Raw genomic sequence first — 19,320 nt, 5'->3', positions numbered from 1 at the left:
GTGACCTCGAGTCTTCTAACAGTGCCCGTGAAATTTAATAATTGGGAGGCTAACACCAAATCTCATTTATTGCTGCTTTAAATGAAATAGACCACAGTTAATAAAAAGCCCGCAAATTAAAGTAACCCAGCAGTCTTAACTAGCAATTAAAACGACTCCTTTTTTTTCAATAAAAGGTGAAACCATATGCTAGAGCAGATTTTTTTCATGTACGAGATAAATGAGCAGCAGTTCGGCTCAGCGGGGAATAATTCCAGTTCATATTGAAGGATCAGTTTCAGTATCAAAATTTCATTCTCTCAATGTCAGGATCCTTGATACCAATTACCTGAAGATACTTGGGCTCAAGAGCCACCCCTGTGAAAACACAAGCACAAGGTACATGCCCTCCTCATCCCTCCCCACACATCCCAATAGAGAGGTGGGAACTGAGATTCCAGTATTGTCAAGGTTGTATTCAAAGCTTAAATTCCAACAAAATCTAACTGAGTCTCACCCTCCTCACCAGGATTGGTGGGAGTATCCAACCCTATAACAAACATATGCAGGGACCAGGAAGCCAGCTGGAGAGAAATGTGCATGGCCTCATCTGATCCATATCGGTGTCATAAGAACACGTTGGAAGAAATAAGACTGGTCCTGGGAAGTGCCACTCATCTTTTAGGAGGGAAAAGGATAGAAGCTCATGAAGCTGGACATAATGTATACATGATATTAACCCGATAGCATTCAATACCTTGCAAGCTCAGCTGTTTGGAACCCTTCTTCCTAAGCTCTTTGACTTCCCTCAATGTCTTCACCTGAGTAGGTGGAAAAGGGAGTGAGTGGAGATACTGGTAGTGGCATACCTGATTGGAAGACAAAAATTCATTACTGATATCAGAAGACAGAAAAACAATGTAGAAAGAAAGACAAATCTACTAGGTAGGTAGGTAGGTACGAAGGAAGGAAGGAAGGTAGGGAGGTAGGTAGGTAGATGGATGGATTGACTGACTGATATGATTTGGATCTGCGTCCCCACCCAAATCTCATGTCGAATTGTAATCTCCAGTGTTGGAGGTGGGGCCTGGTGGGAGGTGATTGGATCATGGGGGTGGATTTCCCCTGAGTGCTGTTCTTGTGACAGTGAGTTGTCATGAGATCTAGCTGTTGAAAAGTGTGTAGAATCTCCCTGCCCCACTTCCTCCTGCCCCTGCCATTAAGAACTGCCTGCTTCCCCTTTCCCTGCCACCATGAGTGTAAGTTTCCTGAGGCCTCCCAAGAAGCAGACACTGCCATGCTTCCTGCACAGCCTGTAGAACCACGAGCCAATTAAACTTCTTTTCCTTATAAATTACCCAATCTCAGGTATCTTCTTAGCAGTGTGAGAATGGATAGATAGATGATAGATAGATAGATAGATAGATAGATAGATAGATAGATAGATTTATGCACTATATTTATATCGATGCAGCAATAGGTATGGGATGGGCAGATGGATGGACCAGTGAATGATCAGAAGGAAAAAAAGTAGCAAAGACACACTTTGTAGATAACTACTTTGCTCTGGTCACTGAAGTTTGAGCTTCCTAGGCATTATCTCATGTAATCCATCTGTGATGGGCATGTCTATTTTGCCAATTTTATAAATAAATGGTTGACATATTATCAGAGTTAGAGTTAAAACCCTTGGGTTTTTCCACTACCCTACACTGCTTCTCACTTAAGGTCACAGTAAAAATCTGAAGACACTGCATTTTAGAATGCAAGCCATATGGACAGTCAGTGTGTAATTATAAACTATGCCCTCAAATCTACTCGGTCTTTTAACACATGCATCCTACTGAACTCCAGGATAAAAAGGCAAGGGAGAGCAAGCGATGCCTCTCCAACCCTTCTCCACTCAATGGTGAGCAGGCAAGAAGCACATTTCGATTCAATATTGTCTCTCGCCACCTCTATTCATCACATCCCCCATAGTTCCCACATTCCCCTCTCCCAGCCAGTTTTTTACTCCAGTGATTCTCCCACTTTAATGAACATATAAATTGCCTAGGATTTTGTTAAAAGCAGATTCTGACTCAGAAGTGATGGAATCTGAGAGATTCAGCAGTTCTAACAAGCTCCCAGGTGATGTCAATGATGCTGGTCCCAGGACCACACTCTAGGTAACTAACCTCTATTCTAGACACCATTGTTGGAGAAAAGCAAATCTTGTTAGACATAAAAAAATAGTATCGTACTCTGGACACTAAGAATACTTAGTGCACAGTCAAAGAAGAAATATGATCTGGATATGGGAGATTTGCACTATATATATATGTGAATAAAGAGCATCTGTAAGTCATAGAACAACCCTCTGACACCCCACCACAATTCCTTTCTGAATTACCTAGATACAGTTTTATGCTAGTAAAAGCAAGGCCAGCACAGTAAAGAATAGATGGCATCCTGATGCTGTTTAAATATATATTTACTTCTTATTCATGATCTTTCACCCATTTAATTTTCTCTGAGAGATTATTCAGGTCACTTTTTAAATGAGTTTCAATGTTTCCAGGGCTGCAGCTCATTATAAAAATGTTCACAGCAGATAGAATCTTGCTTCAGTGCCGCACTATTTTAGGGCTGGCAGACATAGAAATCGGTATGCAGATATTGTACCATAAACATTAATTTAGTATTATGTGGAAGGCTGATTGATTAATAAATACATAAGCCAGGAAGCCTAATTTAACTCTTAATTTTTTTTATTTCACAGAGGGAAAAATTAATCTGGAAGTGTTGATTGATTGAGAGTTTTAGTACGGTCTAGACAGCAATGGGAAATGACTATGAACCTGGGACTTTGCAAACTGCATCATTTGCAAAATAAACCTGATCAACCAGTTTCATCCCACAGTGATTGATGGTCAGAAAGGAAAGGCTGTAGAGATCATGGAGGAGAAGAATACATAATCATCTGAGGAAGCAGTGCACCCTGCAGAGTGGTTAAACAAGAGAGAATGAGTAAATATTTTTAGCTCAGAGATGGACACAAGTGAAAAAAAAATGCACTTGAAATTTTAAAAATTAATGTTTATTAGAGCACTCCAGTAAACAAACAAATTTGAATTAGCACATTGACTCCTAAGAAGGTGCAGAATATAAATATATCTTAGCTTTTGTAGTCCCACAGCAAAGATCGTGGGATGTGAAGAACCAGCTTATACTCTTGCTATGATTAAAAGGTCACATTTAGAACCAAATGTTCTGTATGCAGATTTGAATAGTGTTGAATGTTTTTCTAAAAGCAAAGGACACATACTCATTGTTCTCTCTTTGAAGAGTAGCAATTAAGCTGAGCAGGGCAATTACTTATAAATTAGACCTGTTTTTCCTGTCCAGCTCATATTTACACAATGAGCATTAAGGTCAAGTTTCAAGACCTAATCCTCTGAAAACTGACATCAGAATCATCAATACTGTTAGTATTTAGTGTGTCCATGGAGGTAAAGTGTGGAAGGAAGGTAACACTGGAGGGCCTGCTATAATAAGAACTGTTAAATATTCCACCAGAGATTCTGACTAAAGGTTTGTTACTAACCCTTTGTTTTATTAATCCCATTTTATAGATGAAAAAAAAAAAAACCTCAAGATTAAGAATGTTAGGAAGATTGGCCAGTGCTACAAAAACAACAGCTATTAAGTGGCGGCACCTCACTGATTTTGGACTGCAAAGCAGGATCTTTCTACAGAGTGCATGGGAATGACCTGCAGAGCTTGTTAAAACAGACTGCTGAGCCCTGCACTCCAAGTTTCTCATCAGGTAGAATATTAGTTTCCTATTGCTGCTGCAACTAATTACCACAAAGTGGGTTAAAAACACATAAATGTGTTATCTCCCAGATCTGTAGGTCAGAAGTTCAGGTACAGCACAATTCAACTGGATGTTCTGCACGGAGTCTCACAAGGCAGAAATTAAGGTGTCAGCAGGTCTGGGTTACATATTTTTCTCTTTTTTTTTTTTTTTTTTTGAGACAGGGTCTCACTGTGTTGCCCCAGCTAAAGTGCAGTGGCACAATCACAGCTCACTGCAGCCTTAACCTCCCAGGCTCCAGCAATCCTCCCACTTTAGCCTCCCAAGTAGCTGAGACTACAGGTGCATGTCACCACATCCCACTAATTTTTGTATTTTTTTTTTTTTGGTAGAAGCAGAGTTTTGCTATGTTGCCCACGCTGGTCTTAAATTCCTGGATTCAATAATCCTCACACCTCAGTCTCCCAAAGTGCTGGGATTACAAGTTTGAACCACCATACCTGGCCTTGTGTTCTATTCTTTATTATTACTTTTTAATAGATACAGGATCTCACTCTGTTGCCCAGGCTGGAGTGCAGCAGCACAATCGTAGCTCACCTTAACCTTGAACTTCTGGGCATTAGCAATCCTCCCACCTTCCGAGTAGCTAGGACTACAGGTGCACATCACGAAGCCTGGCTAGTTTTTGTATTTTTTTTAGAGTGGGGTTTTGCATGTGCCCAGGCTGGTCTCAAACTCCTGGCTTCAAGCAATCCTCCCACCTCAGCCTCACAAAGTGCCGGGATTACAGGTGTGAGCCACCACATCTGGCAGGCCTGTGTTCCATTCTGAAGGTTGTGGGGGGGAACCTGCTTTCAAGGTCATTCAGGTCACTGCCTGAATTCGATTCCTTGCAGTTATAGGACTGAGGTTCCTGTTCCTTGCTGGCTGCTGGTGAATGGCTGGAGGCTAGAGTCCGTCTCCATTCCTTCTCATGCTCTCCCTGTGGCCTATCCAGCAAGCATGGTTCCACTCACACTTTGAATTTTCTTGACACCTCTGCTGCACCTCTCTGACACCAGCCAGGGAAAGTTCTCTACTTTTAAGGATTTGCTGTGATTAGATTGGGCCCACTGAACAATCAGGAATAAACTTTCTACCTTAAAAGTTTAGAAACTTTAATTTTCTGCCAAGTTCCTGTTGCATGTAATACAGTTGCAGAATCCAGGGATTGGGGGATGGACATCTTTGAGGGACCATTCCACCTGCTATAGTGATCCCGGGCTGGGACCCGGAAATTTGCCTTTCTAAAAAGTTTTTTTTTTTTTTTAATGTTAGAAACTTATCTATGATGCTGATGTGATGCTGCTGATCCATCCTTTGAGGCTGCCTACAGTAGCTGCTCCTACTTCAAGTGCGGTTCATGGCATCAACCTCACCCGGGAGCTTGTTAGAAATGCAGGACCTTGGGCCTCCTCCCAGACTTACTGGGGTAACAAGCTGCAGTTTAACAAGATCCCCACGTAACTTGGTGCACATTAAAGTCTGAGAAATATTGCTCTATACAGTTAAAAACAGGGAAAAGTAACGGAGTCAATTATGTTTCATTTATTCTAAAAACCTTTTAGATAGACACAGCTCTTTTTTTGTTCAGTTATTGCCCTTTTGTGTCAGAGGGTGGAGGGAGGTATCTTACCTGTGAAGTTGGTAAAGAACTTCTGAACTATCTCTTCAGCGGGCTTTAATTGACCCACCCCCACACCGAATTTTAATACAAAAGGGGGCAATCTCCCATGAACTCAGCTTTCAAAATGTTTGGCATCCTTGAACAATTGCAAGCTGGATGTTGTTATTCACTGGGCTTTCTTGACCAGGACATCCTGCCTTTGGTCACATCCTAGTTTGATAGGAATAGATTAAAACTGACTCTCAGATGGGTTCTGGAAGGAGCCACAGCCCTGGCCATCTTCCCTGAGCAGAAACAGAGTGAGTCCATCAGCGGCAAGATGCTCTGCCTTGACTTCACCACTAATCATATTTCCCCAGACCTGAGAAGAGACTCAGCAGAATCTAAGGGCCCCAGAGGATAATCAAATATCATTAACCCTTTTATTGGGGATGTTATTGGTTTTCTGTGAGTTACCATTAGAGGAAAGTGACTGCCGTTAGAAGATATTGAAGAAGACTGAAAACTGTGTATTTATCTTGTGACTAAACACACAGTAAATTTCTACCTTTGCCTCACAAATTCCTAAATGGAATTACTGAAACATAACCATTACATATACAAAGAAGAGTGGGCTATGTTTCAAGATATAGTCATTAACTGTAAATTAACTATCTCAAATTCTCTCACTTGTATTAATTTAAACTGAGAGAAGAATAAAAAAATGAAAATGAAAAGAAGTTTGGAGTGATCATAAGAACATAATGAGTATAGTAAACTGCCATCAAGTAAATGCTATTGGGAAAATACAAACCCGCCAACAAACCTCTCTCTGTCTCTCTCTGTCTCTCTCTCTCTCTCTCTCACACACACACACACACACACACACACACACACACACTCATATTCACTCTACTCTTTCTTTTGTAGTGTACAGAACTCCCTCCAGGTGATAAGGTCCATAGTGTCTGCTGAAACTAGCCGATAATTTCTGAAGAAGCACAAAGATTCATGTAAACCATCTTATTCCCAGCACATTCTTGCCATCCTTGCACTTGTTCCTTGATCAGACAAGGAGACAGTGAGACCATTTTCAATCCTTAATCTGATCCTATAAAACATTACTAAATATTCAATAATAAAAGTGTTGTGTCAGCAACCCAAAAATGTTTAATGAGGTACCTGAAAATACAGATAGATTATACCAGCAAAGTCAGTAAGACAACAGCCATTCAGGCAAGACATGGGACAAAAGCCAGAGGTCATAACTGCCCCCAAAAGTTAAAGGGAAAAACACTTCCCTGATCAATGCCATTCTGCTACCTCCCTTTCTGGAGACTATTTACTTCAAGAAATATTTACAAAAAAAACAAAAAATCACCATTTCCTGAAATCTGAAGATTGTTTGTCCTCTAAAACCACCTAGCAAAGTAGCTTAGCTTTCCACCCATCATTGACGCCCCAGTGTTCTTTTCCATCTGTGTGTACCTAGGGTGGAGAAATGGGAAAGATCCCAGATCGAAGGTGGGATCTCTCTGGGGTCACTGGGGGAATGCAAGATGACCTTTCACTAAATCTATGACCCGTTGGAAAGTAGACAGGGGTGGCATGGAGATAATAAACCTAAAATCATTTTTCCCTGTAACTGGGCTCTGGGCAATATTTGAATTTCTTTTGATAACAATTAGACTGTGGTGTAGCTCTTCTTTAGAGCCTAGGAAATATTATTGGCGTTCGTTTTGGATATTACTATTCAAAATGCTGCTACTGATTAGTAAGTCTCTTCGAGGTTATAAAAGTCAAAGAAAATGCTGGAAAATTATCCCAGAATGAAGGAGAACATAAAGACATGAAGACAACTGAAAGCAAGATATAATTTGGAATTGGATTGTTTTTTTCTCTAGCAGGTATTATTGGGCCAACAGGAGAGTTTGAGTGGGACCTGAATATTAGATGTTAGTAATGCATCAGTGTTAATTTCTTCACTTTGATGGTTGTATTTGGAAATGATGGGCATTAAATGATTCAGAAAGAAGAAAGAGGAGGAGGAGGGAAAGGAGGAAAGGAAGAAGAAAGAGAAGAAGAGGTTCTTTTTACTGTCCTTGCAACTTTGCTGAGTTGGGGATTGTTTTAAAAATAAAATTATATAAAAGAAACTCAATAAAATAAATCATTCAAATCTTAATACTTCTTTGTGATTTCATGCACTCTCAAATCTGCAAAGTCTGCAACTACTCCATTAATGCAATAGCTTTCTGCATCAATGACTTATTGCTTCATGACAAGTCACCCCAAAACATGGTGGCTTAAAATAACAATGATCTTTTTAGCTCAGAATTCTATGGGTCAGAAACATTGAATGGGATCAGCTATGCAATTCTTCTGGTAGGCTGGGCTGGGCTTACTCATGCGTTTGCAGTGAGTTGCCAGTCTCATGGGGAGCCCCTGCTTCTGGGGATTGTCTGGCTGTCAGCTGAGACCACAAAGGCAACTAGGCCATGTATTTGTTGTCATCTACCCAGCTAGGCTGAGTGTGTTCCCCTGGCTGCTCAAGGTTCTAAAAGCACTTAGATAGTAAACCCAATGTACATCTTCGACATTTTCAAGTCTCCACTCGCCTCACAGATGCTGCTGTCCCATTGGCAAAGCAAGCCACACAGACAAGCCCAGGGTCAATGTAGGAAGGCCCCATCAAACTGCACCAATATTGGGTGTCATTACAGCAATCAAGCCACCACACTCCCATATCTCCATATCTAACTCTGCTTTCTCATCCTACTTAAACTGCCTGCTAGACATCTCTTCAAGTTGTCCTCCCTGAATTTCAAATTTTACTTCTATGAAATTCATCATATCCGAGATGGCCAAATAGGAACAGCTCCAGTCTACATCTCCCAGCACGAGTGACACATAAGATAAGTGGTTTCTGCATTTCCAACTGAGGTACTGGGTTCATCTCACTGAGGCTTGTCGGACAGTGGGTGCAGCCCACTGAGCATGAGCTGAAGCAGGGCGAGGAATCGCCTTACCTGGGAAGGGCAAGGGGTTGGGGAATTCCCTTTCCTAGCCAAGGAAAGCTGTGACAGAGGGCACCTGGAAAATTGGGTCACTCCCACCCTAATACTGTGCTTTTCCAACAGTCTTAGCAAATGACACACCAGGAGATTATATCCTCTGCCTGGCTCAGAGGGTCCCATGCCCATGGAGCCTCCCTCATTGCTAGCACAGCAGTCTGAGATCGAACTGCAAGGCAGCAGCGAGACTCGGGGAGGGGCACCCGCCATTGCTGAGGCTTGGGTTGGTAAGCAAAGCAACCAGGAAGCTTGAACTGGGTGGAGCCCACCGCAGCACAAGGAGGCCTGCCTGCCTCTGTAGACTCCACCTTTGGGGGCAGGGCATAGCTGAACAAAAGGCAGCAGAAACTTCTGCAGACTTAAACGTCCCTGTCTGACAACTTTGAAGAGAGTAGTGGTTCTCCCAGTTTGCAATTTGAGATATGAGAATGGACAGACTACCTCCTCAAGTGGGTCCCTGACCCCAGAGGAGTCTAACTGGGAGGCACCTCCCAGTAGGGGCCAACTGACACCTCATAGGACTGGGTGCCCCTCTGAGAAAAAGCTTCCAGAGGAACAATCAGACAGCAACATTTGCCCTTCTGCAATATTTGCTGTTCTGCAGCCTCCGCTGGTAATACCCAGGCAAACAGGGTCTGGAGTAGACCTCCAGCAAACTCCAACAGACCTGCAGCTGAGGGTCCTGACTGTTAGAAGGAAAACTAACAAACAGAAAGGACATCCACACTAAAACCCCATCTGTATGTCACCATCACCAAAACCAAAGGTAGATAAAACCACAAAGATAGGGAGAAACAAGAGCAGAAAAACTGAAAATTCTAAAAATCAGAGCACCTCTTCTCCTCCAAAGGAATGCAGCTCCTCATCAGCAACAGAACAAAGCTGGATGAAGAATGATTTGACAAGGTGAGAGAAGAAGGTTTCAGATGATCAGTAATAATAAACTTCTCCGAGCTAAAGAAGGATGTTTGAAGCCATCACAAAGAAGCTAAAAACCTTGAAAAAAGATTAGCCAAATGGCTAACTAGAATAAACAGTGTAGAAAAGACCTTAAATGACCTGATGGAGCTGAAAACCATGGCACGAAAACTACATGATGCATACACAAGCTTCAGTAGCAGATTCGATCAACTGGAAGAAAGGGTATCAGTGATTGAAGATCAAATGAATGCAATGAAGTGAGAAGAGAAATTTAGAGATAAAAGACTAAAAAGAAAGGAACAAAGCCTCCAAGAAATATGGGACTATGTGAAAAAACCAAATCTACGTCTCACTGGTGTACCTGAAAGTGACGGGGAGAATAGAACCAAGTTGGAAAGCACTCTTCAGGTATTATCCAGGAGAACTTCCCCAACCTAGCAAGGCAGGCCAACATTCAAATTCAGGAAATACAGAGAACACCACAAAGATACTCCTCGAGAAGAGCAACTGCAAGACACATAATTCCCAGATTCACCAAAGTTAAAATGAAAGAAAAAATGTTAAGGGTAGCCAGAGAGAAAGGTCGGGTTACCCACAAAGGGAAGCCCATCAGACTAACAGCGGATCTCTCAGCAGAAACTCTACAAGACAGAAGAGAGTGGGGACCAAAACTCAACATTCTTAAAGAAAAGAATTTTCAACCCAGAATTTCATATCCAGCCAAACTAAGCTTCATAAGTGAAGGAGAAATAAAATCCTTTACAGACAATCAAATGTTGAGAGATTTTGTCACCACCAGAAGGAAGCACTAAACATGGAAATTATCAGCCACTGCAAAAATATGCCGAATTGTAAAGACCGTCAATGCTAGGAAGAAACTGCATCAACTAATGAGCAAAACAACCAGCTAACATCATAATGACATGATCAAATTCACACATAACAATATTAACTTTAAATGTAAATGGGCTAAATACTCCAATTAAAAGACACAGACTGGCAAATTGGATAAAGAGTCAAGACCCATCAGTGTGCTGTATTCAGGAGACCCATCTCATGTGCAGAGACACACATAGGCTCAAAATAAAGGGATGGAGGAAGATCTACCAAGCAAATGGAAAACAAAAAAAAGCAGGGGTTGCAATCCTAGTCTCTGATAAAACAGAGTTTAAACAAAGAACAGAAGAGACAAAGAAGGCCATTACATAATGGTAAAGGGATCAATTCAACAAGAAGAGCTAACTATCCTAAATATATATGCACCCAATACAGGAGCACCCAGATTCATAAAGCAGATCCTTAGAGACCTAAAAAGAGACTTAGATTCCCAAACAATAATAATGGGAGACTTTAACACACCACTGTCAACATTAGACAGATCAACGAGACAGAAAGTTAACAAGGATATCCAGGAATTGAACTCATCTCTGCACCAAGCAGACCTAATAGACATCTACAGAACTTTCCACCCTAAATCAACAGAATATACATTCTTCTCAGCACTGCATCACACTTATTCCAAAATTGACCACATAGTTGGAAGTAAAGCACTCCTCTGCAAACGTAAAAGAACAGAAATTATAACAAACTGTCTCTCAGACCACAGTGTAATCAAACTAGAACTCAGGATTAAGAAACTCACTCAAAACTGCTCAACTACATCAAAACTGAACAACCTGCTCCTGAATGACTACTGGGTACATAACAAAATGAAGGCAGAAATAAAGATGTTCTTTGAAACCAATGAGAACAAAGACACAACATACCAGAATCTCTGTGACACATTTAAAGCAGTGTGTAGAGCAAAACTTGTAGCACTAAATGCCCACAAGAGAAAGCAGGAGAGATTTAAAATTGACAGCCTAACATCACAATTAAAAGAACTAGAGAAGCAAGAGCAAACACATTCGAAAGCTAGCAGAAGGCAAGAAACAACTAAGATCAGAGCAGAACTGAAGGAGATAGAGACACAAAAACCCTTTAAAAAGTCACTGAATCCAGGAGCTGGTTTTTTGAAAAGATCAACTAAATTGATAGACCACTAGCAAGACTAATAAAGAAGAAAAGAGAGAAGAATCAAATAGACGCAATAAAAAATGATAAAGGGGATATCACCACCGATCCCACAGAAATACAAACTACCATCAGAGAATACTATAAACACCTCTACACAAATAAACTAGAAAATCTAGAAGAAATAGATAAATTCCTGGACATATACCCCCTCCCAAGACTAAACAAGAAAGAAGTTAAATCCCTGAATAGACCAATAACAGGCTCTGAAATTGAGGCAATAATTAATAGTTTACCAATAAAAAAAAGTCCAGGAGCAGACAGATTCACAGCCGAATTCTACCAGAGGTACAAAGAGGAGCTGGTACCATTCCTTCTGAAACTATTCCAATCAATAGAAAAAGAGGGAATCCTCCCCAATTCATTTTACGAGGCCAGCATCATCCTGATACCAAAGCCTGGCAGAGACACAACAAAAAAAGAGAATTTTAGACCAATATCCCTGATGAACATTGATGCAAAAATCCTAAACAAAATACTGGCAAGCTGAATCCAGCAGCATGTCAAAAAGCTCATTCACCATGATCAAGTGGGTTTCATCCCTGAGATGCAAGGCTGGTTCAACATACACAAATCGATAAATGTAATCCATCATATAAACAGAACCAAAGACAAAAACCACACATTTATCTCAAGAGATGCAGAAAAGGCCTTCAACAAAATTCAACAGCCCTTCATGCTAAAAACTCTCAATAAATTAGGTATTAATGGGACTCATCTCAAAATAATAAGAGCTATTTATGACAAATCCACAGCCAATATCATACTGAATGGGCAAAAACTGGAAGCATTCCCTCTGAAAACTGGCACAAGACAGGGATGCTCTCTCTCACCACTCCTTTTCAACATAGAGTTGGAAGTTCTGGCCAGGGCAATCAGGCAGGAGAAAGAAATAAAGGGTATTCAATTAGGAAAAGAGAAAGTCAAATTGTCCCTGTTTGCAGATGACATGATTGTCTATTTAGAAAACCCCATCATCTCAGCTCAAAATCTGCTTAAGCTGATAAGCAACTTCAGTAAAGTCTCAGGATACAAAATCAATGTGCAAACATCACAAGCATTCTTATACACCAATAACAGACCGAGAGCCAAATCATGAGTGAACTCCCATTCACAATTGCTTCAAAGAGAATAAAATATCTAGGAATCCAACTTACAAGGGATGTGAAGGACCTCTTCAAGGAGAACTACAAATCACTGCTCAATGAAATAAAAGAGGACACAAACAAATGGAAGAATATTCCATGCTCATGGATAGGAAGAATCAATACTGTGAAAACGGCCATATTGCCCAAGGTAATTTATAGATTCAACGCCATCCCCATCAAGCTACCAATGAGTTTCTTCACAGAATTGGAAAAACTACTTTAAAGTTTATATGGAACCAAAAAAGACCCCACATTGCCAAGACAATCCTAAGCCAAAAGAACAAAGCTGGAGGCATCACGCTACTTGACTTTAACTATACTACAAGGCTACAGTAACCAAAACAGCATGGTACTGGTACCAAAAACAGAGATATAGACCAATGGAACAAACAGAGTCCTCAGAAATAATACCACACATCGACAGCCACCTGATCTTTGACAAATCTGACAAAAACAAGAAATGGGGAAAGCATTCCCTATTTAATAAATGGTGATGGGAAAACTGTCTAGCAATATGTAGAAAGAAAACTGGATCCCTTCCTTACACCTTATACAAAAATTAATTCAAGATGGATTAAAGACTTAAATGTTAGAACTAAAACCATAAAAACCCTGGAAGAAAACCTAGGCAATATCATTCAGGACATAGGCATGGGCAAGGGCTTCATATCTGAAACACCAAAAGCGATGGCAACAAAAGCCAAAATAGACAAACGGGATCTAATTAAACTAAAGAGCTTCTGCACAGCAAAAGAAACTACCATCAGAGTGAACAGGAAACCTACAGAATGGGAGAAAATTTTTGCAATCTAACCATCTGACAAAGGGCTAATATCCAGAATCTACAAAGAACTTAAAGAAATTTACAAGAAAAAATCAAACAACCCCATCAAAAAGTGGATGAAGGATACGAACAGACACTTCTCAAAAGAAGACAATTATGCAGCCAATAGACACATGAAAAAAATGCTCATCATCACTGGCCATCAAAGACATGCAAATCAAAACCAAAATGAGATACCATCTCACACCAGTTAGAATGGTGACCATCAAAAAGTCAGGAAACAACAGGCGCTGGAGAGGATGTGGAGAAATAGGAACACTTTTACACTGTTGGTGGGACTGTGAACTAGTTCAACTATTGTGGAAGACAGTGTGGTGATTCCTCAAGGATCTAGAACTAGAAATACCATTTGACCCAGCAATCCCAATCCTGGGTATATACCCAAAGGATTATAAATCCTGCTGCTATAAAGACACATGCACATGTATGTTTATTGTGGCATTATTCATAATAGCAAAGACTTGGAACCAACCCGAATGTCCATCAATAATAGACTGGATTAAGAAAATGTGGCACATATACACCATGGAATACTATGCAGTCATAAAAATGGATGGGTTCATGTGCTTTGTAGGGACATGGATGAAGCTGGAAACCATCATTCTGAGCAAACTATCGCAAGGACAGAAAACCAAACATCACATGTTCTCACTCATAGGTGGGAACTGAACAATGAGATCACTTGGACACAGGATGGGGAACTTCACACACTGGGGCCTGTCGTGGGGTTAGGGGAAGCGGGAGGGACAGCATTAGGAGATATACCTAATGTAAATGACGAGTTAATGGGTGCAGCACACCAACATGGCACATGTATACATATGTAACAAACCTGCACGTTGTGCACATGTACCCTAGAATTTAAAGTATAATAATAATAAAAAAAAAATTATCTGTCTCAAAAAAAGGAAGCGTCTGTCAAATTGCTGCAACAGTTTCTAAACACACAGTCCCAATTTCCCCACTCATCTCTTCATGGACCCATGACAAACAGCTACTGGACTGAGAGCTGCCCTTTGAGAAGCACCTAAGTTAGGAGCCCTTCACTACTGATGGTCCAGCTAGTTTCTTGCCTAACCTTATCCTCCAATCCACCCATTCCCCCACACCCCAACTCTTCCTGCAAAATGTTATTTATGCATTTGTGCATTCATTCACTTGCATATTATTTATTTGTTTATTTGTTGACTTGGGTTCCCCCAATGTATAATCCATCTCTGTTCCTTCCCACATCCTCCTTTCTCTTCCTCTTCGTATCTTTGTGACCAGAAAACTCCTGAGCAGATGCTGCATGGTCTATAGTCTTCCTATCTGCTGCTCTGTGTCGCAGCTGCCTGCCAGGCCCTGTTTCATCCCTGATACGATGGTTGGTTGTCATTGCATTCCCCGATGCTCCTGTGCGGCTGCCAGCTCTCTGGTGAGTGTGGTCTCTCCCCGCCTTAACAGTTGCAGGTCACTGAGTCCTGCTGCCTCCACCAACGCTTCTGTGGCACTGGTGCTTCTGTAAGAAAGGAAGATTTCCTCCGTGAATTACTAAAGCCATTTGATCCTTTTAGTGAAATCCTGCTTATTCCATTCCTCTCTCCGTTCTCCTTAGGTAACTGGGGAAATGCACTTGAAGATGGCTTCAGAAAACATTCAAAGACACCACCTTGTATCTCATCAACTTTGCCGAACGCCTACTCTGTCTGTTATTCAGCTGGCTGCAATAAAAGCAGAAAGAAAAGCACGTCCCCACCAGAAAAGCACCATTTAGAGCGGTTCAAGAAAGACCAGAATCATGGGATTGTACTGGTGGTTGGGGTAATTCATGGAAGAGTACTAAGTGGTGACTAGGATTTTCATCTTGAGAGACAGTTCTCCGTGAGTCCTTCTCATTTTCACGCGTCTTCTGAGCAGAGGCATGACAACCTTTTTTCTCTTTTCAAAAATGTACATGAACAGTGGAAAGATAGGAAGTGTCTTTTCTGGAGCAGTGGGAAGAATGCTATACAGAACAATAAAGATAGTGTCTCCAGGCAGGGCGCGGTGGCTCACACTTGTAATCCGAGCATTTTGGGAGGCCAAGGTGGGTGGATCGCCTGAGGTCAGAAGTTCCAGATCAGCCTGGCTAACATGGTGAAAACCCATCTCTACTAAAACAATACAAAAATTAGCCAGGTGTGGTGGAGGGTGCCAGTAATCCCAGATATTTGAGAGGCTGAGGCAGGAGAATTGCTTGAACTGAGGAGGCAGAGGTTGCAGTGAGCTGAGATTGTGCCATTGCACTCCAGCCTGGATGACAAGAGCAAAAATCTGTCAAAAAAAAAAAAAAAAGAAAGAAAATGTCTCCCTCCTGGGCAAAACTTAGGTAGGTTTGCTTGCATCTCGTTTATTACCAAATATTGGAGTCCCCTAAGCTGAGGGTTTCTCAAATACACATACAACATCCGGGACCCCGAATGAGATCACATCCTTTCCAGGGACATGGATGAAGCTGGAAACTATCATCCTCAGTAAACTAACACAGAAACAAATAACCAAACACCACATGTTCTCACTCATAAGTGGGAGTTGAACAATGAGAACACATGGACACAGGGAGGGAAATATCATACACTGGGGCCTGTCAGCAGGTGGCAGGGCAAGGGGAGGGATAGCATTTGGACAAATATCTAATGCATGTGGGGCTTAAAACCTAGATGACAGGTTGACAGATCCAGGAAACCACCATGGCATGTATACCTATGTAACAAACCTGCATGTTCTGCACATGTATCCCAGAGCTTAAAATTTAAAAAATAAAATAAAATAAAAATACATTAATTAATTAATTAATTAGTGTAATTAAACCTCCAGGACCCCCCTGTGTGGCCCCGTGAGACTTGGGAGGCGAAAGGAACTGACACCAGCATTCACTGCATGCCACTTGCTCTGCAGGAAGGAAAAAGTTCTTTGTCTCTCACCCAGGAGAGTTGTATCTTCTATCAGCATCCGTGAGTCAGTGGCAGGCTTAAGTGTTAGCTCAAAAGTGGGGTAAAATAACACAGTTCTTGACATTTAGAGGAGGTCAGGGAGCTCTTTTCCAGGTCCCACTTGAGCTGAGACATACAGGCTTTGTGTAAGTTAGCCATAAGGACATTCTAGAAGACAAAGAGAAAAGCACATAGCAGGGCATGGCGGTATCCCCTCATGACACATTTAGGAAAATTCAAGTAGAACAGGATGACCAGATCATTGCCAAAGACTTCGCAGACAGCTGTGAAACTAAACCGATGTATTCAGTTTAGACTTAGGGTTCATTTTGAGTGAAAATTTTGAACAGCATTAAGCATAGTCTACATTAGCTAATGCAGTACTTCCCAAACAGCTGTCAAAGAAACATTTTGTAGTTTTCCTTGCAATGCAGCGTTAATCCTGTGCCAAGAAAAATAGACTTTCCTTGCACAATTAAGTTAGTTTGTTAATGGCAAGCAAAGTTCGATACTTTTTTTACTGAAGCCCTTCTGGATACTTTAAAACGTCAATAAATATTTCGAATCACCCAATGGGAACTGTAGCACACAGTCTAGCTAGCCCCAGCTAATCTGATCAGATATCCTTTGTTTGGGGAACCCTGATTAACATTTCCCAGAACCATTGTTCTGCTCCTCCCGATATGAGTAATGTCTGTCTAGTCTGTTTAAAAATCACTATAGCATTATTATAAACAAACAAATAAAATTACAAATGAGTAAAATTAATCTTTAGCTGGATTTGCTTTGAAAATATATCTATATGGTTAGGATCCTGTGATCCTAGCCTTGATCACCTAAAGGAAGTAAAATTCTGCAGAGGCTTTTGCATGCATCTGTTCTCTGCTCCAATGACCTGCAAAGTAATAAATCATTTCATTAATTACACAGGAACATGTTAGCTCATACACCTAACCTCTAGTTAACTAAGTTGTTGTAAGAACAATTTTCATAATACTGAAATATATATATACACATACACGCACACACATACACACACACACACACACACACACACATATATGTGTGTATAGTACAATAGAACACAGAAGTTTGGAGGCTTACCCTGTATAATTCAGACATTATTTACTTTGCTGAAGAATGCCCTCGGAGTCTTATTGCACTCTAGGTCATTGAAAATATAGTATTGCACACATATCACTTTAATATGGAAATATATATATTATATATAACAATATATGTATTATATCTGCATTAATATATATTATATATATATATGTTGAAAATACCTAGACAAGTTTTTCTTAACTCTAAAACAAAAAGAATTAGGAAGTCAAGCAGGGCAAAGTTGATAGCCCTTTGATTGTTAGCCATTTTATAGCTGAAACAATGGCTTAATTATTGTTACAAGCACACACTAAAATAAAAAGCAAATATTGTTTCCTTAAAGTTGAAGGGAGGATTGATTGAAAAGCTCCACTGGCCAAAAATATTTGGAAGAGTTTGCCGTCATCTGCTTCAGCCTGTTGAATGGCAGAGATTCAACGCACTGGCTCTCCAATGTTTTGGAAAAAAAAGGATTCTAATCTATCGTTACTTCACCATTGAATCCCCCAGCCACCACTATATATAGAAGATATTCAGTCAATGTCTAGTAAATGAATAAATGAATGTTTCACCTTATAATTGATTTGATAACTATATTGTATGATTTTGAGCACGTTTGCTGATTTCTATGAAATTCTTTACCACCAATCCAGCTGATTCAGATGACTAAAAAAGTTTATTAGAGAAACAGAGAAAATACAAAAATGTTTAAATGATTTATCAGAAGCAATAACTAAATTACTAAAATCCTGAGGATTATATGGAGTGAAACACTACAGTACAGCAAACATAGATAACATTCTGTTTACATAGATTTTACATTTAAGTTGAAAAACAAAATTATCTTCTCTTTGGTAAAATCATGGATAGGGTTTTACAATTTTCATTTATTTCAACTCTGAGTTTCTCATATGAAGTAGTGTTTATTTCATATAATCCTCTGGATTTTAACAAAGGAATACTTTGTTATTTAAAATGTCATGCTGCTGAGTGAGAAACTTATGCTGAAATCAATAAAAGATTTAAACTGCATGGGCCAGTTTTCTTTTCCCATCTCGCACTGATTCGGTCTCCCCAGGTCCATGGGCTTTGTCCCTCCATTGTTTGTTAGTCTTGGCGTCGCCAGGATAATCCCCAGCTGCAAATTTCTCTTCCCCGATTTGCATGCATGAGGACTCACTGCCACCCAGAGCCATAAATTATTTGTGCATATTAGCCCCATATCATGACCTTTCATGATGAAAAAAAAAAAGATTCCCAACCTCGAAGGATTTATCATCTATATGGAGAGAAAGTCAAATGCAAAATTAACTGTTCTGCAAAACGGAATTCATTTCCTCATCCATTCATTAAGTCATTATTGATTCATTCAGCAACATTTATTTACCGCATGTGAAGGTACTGCTTCTGTGGAAGATACTGTGGATATAAAGATGAATAAAATATCTCAGTCTACTGCCATCCTCCTACTTCCCTGCCTGCCTTTCCAGAACCTTGGCTTTGGCTTTCATCCAGGCTCTATAGTCCCTCAACAACCACAAAAGACCATTGTCTACAGTTTTCCCCGGGACCCTCCAGGCCTATAGGTAGTTGCCCAATCTTCCTCAAGCAAAATTTTTTTCAACTCCCCTCTTCAAAAGCTTTTAATCCCACAACCTAGGGAGTAAACTATAAATTCTCTAATTGATAACAATTGAAGCTCCCTGATATGCTGGCCCCTATCTATTTCCAGTCTTAAGAAACTAACATGACAGGAGTGACTTGCATTGCCCTAGT

The 19,320-nt window shown here is 40.5% G+C and overlaps 1 protein-coding gene across 4 annotated transcripts in view; it reads right to left on the bottom strand.

Moving 5' to 3' along the window:
* The window catches only part of LOC707949 (putative methyltransferase-like protein 21E), a 210,041-nt gene that overhangs the window by 116,288 nt on the left and 74,433 nt on the right, over nt 1-19,320 (bottom strand). For 3 of the 4 annotated variants that reach the window (XM_077973970.1, XM_077973969.1, XM_077973971.1), the window contains one exon: nt 15,169-15,778. The exons of the other annotated variant lie outside the window; for it this stretch is intronic. In XM_077973970.1, coding sequence (XP_077830096.1) covers nt 15,305-15,778 — 474 coding nt within the window. In that variant the 3' untranslated portion in view covers nt 15,169-15,304. Of the gene's footprint in view, nt 1-15,168; nt 15,779-19,320 lie in introns of those variants that run through there. 4 annotated transcript variants of the gene reach the window in all.

Source organism: Macaca mulatta, chromosome 17 (assembly GCF_049350105.2).
Source record: "Macaca mulatta isolate MMU2019108-1 chromosome 17, T2T-MMU8v2.0, whole genome shotgun sequence".
Taxonomy (NCBI): domain Eukaryota; kingdom Metazoa; phylum Chordata; class Mammalia; order Primates; family Cercopithecidae; genus Macaca; species Macaca mulatta.
Note: the sequence above shows the minus strand (reverse complement) of the source record. Positions and strands in the feature narration are given on the sequence as shown.